Genomic DNA, 6,920 nt, shown 5'->3' with positions numbered 1-6,920 from the left:
AAAATGTGGTTCATTTTCAAAGTTTTTTTATCTCTTCCGATTCTTCTTCTCTCTCTCCTCCTCTTATTATCTCTCATGAATTATTTTATAATATAAAAAAAATCTGTATGAAATGTTGCAGAAACTGAAAGAGTATTATTTTTTTCATGAATAAATAATTACCAATCTTCTCTCTCTTCCTCTCGTTTGGTCTATGCTTGTGTGGGTATAAGGAGGAAAAAATATCCATCTATAATAGCAACAACAATTGAAGCAAAAATCTGAGGAGAATGAATGGGGTCTCACAGTTAGAACTAGATGACTCTGATTTTGTTGAAGTTGATCCAACTCGCAGATATGGCAGAGTATATATCCTTTGTCTCTCTTTTTCTCTCTATCCATGGTTTGGCTTAGTTTCATTATGTTTTTTTTTTCTTGTTTGTTGCAGTACAATGAAATACTTGGCAAAGGAGCTTCAAAGACGGTGTATGATTCCAAATTCATGATGTCCATTTCTTATTTTTATTAAATTTCAAACCTTTTTTTGTTATTCCAGTTGTTCATATTGCTGACCCGGTACTGATTTCATAAGAATTTGAGATCCTTTTTGTTTTAAAATGAGTTTGTAGAAATGGGTATTTGATAGATTTGTTTCCAGTTTTTTTTGTTAGTTTATTTTTGTTTTGGGTTGATTTGGGTTCCTAATTGATGCAGATATAGAGCATTTGATGAGTATGAAGGGATTGAAGTTGCTTGGAATCAGGTCAAGCTGTATGATTTCCTACAGAGTCCTGAAGATCTTGAGAGGCTTTACTGTGAAATTCATCTCCTGAAAACACTGAAGCATAGGAACATTATGAAATTTTATACATCTTGGGTTGATACTGCTAATAGGAATATTAATTTCGTTACTGAAATGTTTACTTCTGGTACTCTTAGACAGTAAGTTACTTTTTTTGGAGTTTCAACTATTTCCCACCAACCTACATTGTATCTGTTCATTGTAGTTCTTGTTCAATTTAGATCTCGTATTATTTTGTATTCTTTCACTTGTTTTAATTATCCACTTATCAAACAGGTATAGGCTAAAACACAAGAGAGTTCACATCAGAGCAGTGAAGCATTGGTGTAGACAGATCTTGAAAGGACTGCTCTATCTTCATAGCCATGACCCTCCTGTGATCCATAGAGATCTCAAATGTGATAACATTTTTATCAATGGAAACCATGGAGAAGTGAAGATTGGGGATCTCGGCCTGGCTGCAATCCTTCGGAAATCCCATGCCGCTCATTGTGTAGGTATGCCATTTCATTTCAGTAAATATCATATAGGAAGTTATCAAGAAAAGATGTGGCTAGCTGGAATACTAATGGTAATTCATTCATTTAGCTGGTGGCTGGTGCCTTGTTTTAAGAATGGCAGTTGAACATAAGAGACTGATATTTCCTGCATGATTGTTGCTTTTAGTATAAAAGGATAATTGTACAAGGATCGGTGATTCTAGTTAGAGGTTTCATCTGTCACAGTTTTGTTTCTGCAGGAACCCCGGAATTCATGGCCCCAGAAGTATATGAAGAGGCATATAATGAATTAGTTGACATATATTCTTTTGGTATGTGCATATTAGAGATGGTCACATTTGAATTTCCTTATAGTGAATGCACTCATCCAGCTCAAATCTACAAGAAAGTTATTTCTGTAAGATTGCTCTCTTTATCTCCACCTTTATTATGATAAGGGATTTTTCTGTAGTGGTGAGATTTCATTGGTATTTCACATCTCCAGGGGAAAAAACCAGATGCTTTGTATAAAGTGAAGGATCCAGAAGTGCGACAATTTGTTGAGAAATGCTTGGCAACAGTTTCTCTAAGGCTCTCTGCAAAGGAGCTTCTAGATGATCCATTTCTCCGAGATGATGATTACGAGTATGATTTGAGAACCATAAACAGTGGGGGATTGGATGACCTTGTTCCTCTTATCAAGCAGCCGTTCTTCGATCTTCATCGAAGCTATAGTAACTTTAGTAATGAATACTCAAATGGTTTTGGGTATGAAGGAGACTGGAGTTCTCATCCAGCTGAGGTTGAACCTAGTGGAATTGAACTTTTCGAGTACCATGATGATGAACCCTCTGAAGATGTTGGCATAAGCATCAAGGGCAAGAGGAAAGACGATGATGGCATCTTTTTGAGACTAAGAATTACTGATAAAGAAGGTTTGGATGCCACTTTTTATCATGCCTGTACTTTATACCTGTGATTTGTGTAATTTCGTTATGCGTAATAGTCTAACATAATTGTACAACACAGGTCGTATTCGCAATATTTATTTCCCATTTGACATAGAGATGGATACAGCAATAAGTGTGGCAACGGAAATGGTAGCAGAACTTGACATTACTGATCAGGATGTTACCAGAATAGCAGATATGATAGATGGGGAAATTGCTTCCTTGGTACCTGGATGGAGGCCAGGACCAGGATTTGAGGAAAGTCCCCATTTAGCCAATCAAGGATTATGTCAAAATTGTGTGTCTAATCATACTTCTAGTGGCTCTCTACTTGATTTTATTTCACATAATCCAGGTAGCAAGAACTTGCAAGTTCTTGAGTGCTGTAGGCATGGATGTGCTTCAATGCATGGGCGGTTCGAAGAGATCTCATTCCAATCTGAGGAGTATGACAATCATGTTAGAGAAGTTGTACTTGACATATCAAGCCAAACAAATTGCTTGCAGTATCCTGGGTTATGGAATCAGCATGAAAGTCGTGAACTGAGTCCGGTGGAGTCTGATCAAAGCCATTCTGATGAACCATATGAACAGTTAGACAAATCAGTATTAGCTGAAGACAAAGAACAGGATGCTTTGGAAAACAACCTTGCACCCAATGCAGGAAATCCTCTAAGGAACTTATCAGGAACCCATGATTTATCGACTATCCGCTCACTCTACTGTGACCTTGACAATGACTATGAAAAGGAGATTCAAAAGGAACTGAGGTGGCTCCGAGCAAAATACCAGATGGAGTTAAGGGAAATTAAGGATCAACAGTTTGAACTAACAGCTAATCACAAAACAGAATGCAGCTTTATGTCAACTTCACCAACAGAAATGTTAAACAGAGGCAACAATGGGATTGACTTGAAGAAACCCTTAATCAGTTACTTAAACTCTGATTTCAGGAGCCATCCTCATGCCCATAAGAGCAGCCCCAATTCGGATACTCGAAGGGACCAAAATTGTGAGGCGGCGGGATCGCTTGGAGAAGAAGGTATGGTTACTGCAATGAGTTTTTACACAGGCTCATTGCTTCCTCACTCACTGCACAGGACAGTTTCCCTCCCAGTTGATGCTGTTGATATATAACTTTGTGAGGCACTCATTGAATTCTTTTGTAGATTATATATAAATTCCCATATAGCTAGGCTATCTGATTTCTACATCCCAAACTTTTTTTCTTCTAGGATCCACAAAGAAACCAGTAGCTACTAAGCCAGAACCCTTTCCCCTCAAAAAATCCGATTTTGGTGACGGATGGAAGTGATTGTGATTGTGAATTTCATAAGATGGGTAGAGTCTTAAGTTTGTCAAAGTTTCTTCATATCTTCTATAAAAAAATTATTGAGTGATTAAATCAGATGCTCTAAATAGTAGGTTGTTTTAGTACATTATACTAATAAAAAAGCTTGTTACATTCTTGCACTGGTTGCATCATGAATCCATGATCATTGATGCTATCATGTTGAAACTGAAAATAATGCGATAGAGAGAAAATTCGTTGTTATTATATTAAAATATATACATGAGCATGATGATTGATAAGGAATGGGGCTGAAGATACGTTGACAAGTCAATGAATTATTATTTGCTGAATGAATTATTTGGCATGTCACTTCTGACCGGAAGTTGGCAAATGAGATGGATTCTGAACTTTTTGCTGTACATCAAGCAGTTTCTACTTTTTCATCAATCATGGATGAAGAGTAGTACCTTTTCCAAATGTAATCAATTGATTAATTGGACCAAACAAGATAGGACTTAATTTCCACTAATAATGTAAATGTTTTTTATACTGGCAGCAAATCATTTCCTATTTATATGTAAATCACCATTGACTCTCAAATAAAAATAATATAGGTCAATAACAATGTAAAAAAAATTTACACTATTAATACATAAATTTCAAAGCTCAACAAACTAACTGGAATAAGAGGAAGAAAGGGCCCCAAAAGAAACGTTGCAGGTTGCTTTTTGATGGATCATATTACATGTTTTCGCTAACTAAGCTAGTTGTCTGTTAAAGTTGATTTTATCTTTGTTATGTATTTTTATGAAAATAAATTTATTCATAATTCATTTGTTTTTTTTAGAAAATGAAGGTAATAAATTATTATTTTTATAACTATGTCACATGCTAATTAATAATATATATATATATATATATATATGAGAATTGCTAACTATAATTATTACAGAGAGGTGAATGGCAATTCATAAAATATTACATAAATTTAACAACAGTAATGCATCAATTACATTTTTTAATTTGTTCACTATAATATTAAAATATAATTAAATAAGAACTGAAAGTAATTATTATATTAAGCACTTCTTCATTTAGTGACTTTATTAATTATTATGACTTTCTTTCTTTGGTAAAAATACTTTTTTTTTATCTTGCACTATTTTTTTAATTTCAAATATCTAAACGTATATTCCTTTCATCCGTATTATTAGTTGTCTTTAAGTTAGGTAGGAAGTTATATTTAATTAATTCATTGATTTTTTTTGTTCTATCAATAATATCCTTCATCATATGAGTAACGAATTAAGAGAAAGATTTATGTGAAGTGGTATCTATATATATAACTAATCAAATCTTGACAACATATTAAAAACTGAATTCTGATTAAAATTTATTGTTAAATGATAGTGCCAACAAATATAAATGTATGTGTATCCAAATATGATGTATTGATTATGTTTTCATACAAGTTTTTTTCATGAATTAATCCATTTCGAGTTTTATAAATATCAATTCCAACAAATGTCATTTCTAGTAATTGAACATTTAATATTTTAAAGAAGAGAAAACAACCTTTAGATGTAATAATATCCCACTAATCAATGTCGATAGTGAGAAGTTATAAAGTTTCCGCATTCTGTCTCCATCACATATGCGCGTCCACCGTTTGTTAAGTTCCTTTCAACAATTTAGGTGAAAGTCTACCAAAATACTCGTGTGATATTTATTTATTTAGAAGAAATGCATTAGATATGATAAATTGATCAGTGTGTAGGCAATAATACTAATAAAATATATTTAAAAGTTAATTATGAAGGGAAATAGATAACGCATTTCAAAAGAAGAAGAAATGAAATAGAATGCTATTCAATCACGGACCTTATTATAAAAATACATTTTTAACAAGTGTCATTGCAAAAAATGTATTAAAATGTAAGTAAGGATGAGACAATCTCACTCCCAAAATCTATTTTATACACTTAATTAAACATAATTTTGTAAAACAAAACACTTAAAAATATGATTGACTAATGTTCAGTATCTGTAAACAAATTAGAATGCTAACAGTCGGATCTTATAATAAATTGTTTAATTTAAGTGACCATTTGATGCATTAAATTAGATATAAATTGAACTTTGTGATGGAAATTGTGTTATAATTTTAATTATCATGTATGTGAGTTCATTTCAATTTGAAATCAAACAAGAATTCTATATCATCTTAGATAATTTTAGAGTGTATGTAATATTTATACAGTGTAAGTGTAAAGATTTATATATAAATTTTAATCATTCATTTATAATATTTATATATAAAAGTTAATGATGATTGAATATGGATGATGGATAATGTAATAATAATAATAGTGTAAAAAACTCTTACATTATTATTCAATATAATTTTTCTCATTATTTTATAGTAAATGTTTTCTCTATTATTTTCTCTTACTATATAAACATATGGATCAATGTATATATACTATGGTGTCTGCATTCTTTTCTCTAATTAATAAAAATACTTTTTGGTATTAAAGATTATCGAACCATTGAATTTATTAAAATTATAAGGGTGTTGAATTTTTTTAAAGTTAGAGATAAAACTGTCACATTAGAACATAAAATTTAAGAGAGTAAATTATGTGGATGAAATTATCAAATTACTCATTTTTTTTTTGTATATATACAAACAACTCATATTTATATATATGCATTATACTACCTACATTTTACACGAAAAATAAGTGTGACATTTTAAATAAAAAGAGGTTGACCAATAATGTGTTAGTCAAATGGTGTAAGGCCCTACTAAATCCCCTAGGTCAATGGTTCAATTCCTATGAGTTGACACTTGTTGGGGGACAATCACAGACCTCAAAATGAATTAGTTCCTTACCCAAAAAAGGTGAGAGGTTAAGTTAAATAGAATGTATTTAAGTTAAATAGAATATGATGTATTGTAAAAATAAGTTCAAATAGTATAAGAGTCAATGCCTCTTTATTATTTTCGATTCATTAAAAAATGCATCAATTACAATATTTTGTTTAAGTTAATTACATTTATCATATTTTTTATTTAAAAAATTATATTTATCTCTCATGCAAGTGTAATCAATGTAATGTATGAACCAATAAAAGACGTTGATCTAGTGGTGTAAGGTCCCACTAGATCTTCAATGTCGATTATTCGATTCTTGAGAGTGACATTTGTTGGGAGAGGTAACCATGAACCTAAAAAATGATTAGTTCCTTACCAAAAAGATGAGAAAATATCATTGATAGTACAAAAAAATGTAATGTATGTATATAAATTAGGGGTATATGAAAATGTAAAAAATAGATTAGTGATTTGCGTAATTACACTAAAGCTCACCAGGTAAGTATAATTCTTGCGATTTTTAAAATTGGGAGTGGAA

General features: G+C 31.6%; 1 protein-coding gene across 2 annotated transcripts; it reads left to right on the top strand.

Moving 5' to 3' along the window:
• On the top strand, window positions 270-3,491 carry LOC109336313 (probable serine/threonine-protein kinase WNK9). 2 transcript variants are annotated; one of them, XM_019572840.1, is made up of 8 exons: window positions 270-344; window positions 428-465; window positions 694-921; window positions 1,058-1,278; window positions 1,521-1,678; window positions 1,766-2,195; window positions 2,290-2,668; window positions 2,723-3,491. In XM_019572840.1, the coding sequence occupies exons 1-8, from the start codon at window positions 270-272 to the stop codon at window positions 3,345-3,347; spliced, it is 2,154 nt and encodes a 717-aa protein (XP_019428385.1). In that variant the 3' UTR covers window positions 3,348-3,491. The 2 variants fall into 2 exon arrangements, with proteins under 2 accessions (XP_019428385.1, XP_019428384.1); XM_019572839.1 differs by having other exon boundaries at window positions 2,290-3,491.

The sequence above is a fragment of the Lupinus angustifolius genome, chromosome LG20 (assembly GCF_001865875.1).
Source record: "Lupinus angustifolius cultivar Tanjil chromosome LG20, LupAngTanjil_v1.0, whole genome shotgun sequence".
Taxonomy (NCBI): Eukaryota; Viridiplantae; Streptophyta; class Magnoliopsida; order Fabales; family Fabaceae; genus Lupinus; species Lupinus angustifolius.
Note: the sequence above shows the minus strand (reverse complement) of the source record. Positions and strands in the feature narration are given on the sequence as shown.

Excerpts from the sequence above, each read along its gene's own strand:
- LOC109336313 (XM_019572839.1), top strand. The coding sequence starts at position 270 with ATGAATGGGGTCTCACAGTTAGAACTAGATGACTCTGATTTTGTTGAA. Across the intron at positions 922-1,057 it reads ACTTCTGGTACTCTTAGACA|GTATAGGCTAAAACACAAGA; the intron begins GTAAGTTACTTT and ends CTTATCAAACAG. Across the intron at positions 2,196-2,289 it reads AAGAATTACTGATAAAGAAG|GTCGTATTCGCAATATTTAT; the intron begins GTTTGGATGCCA and ends TGTACAACACAG.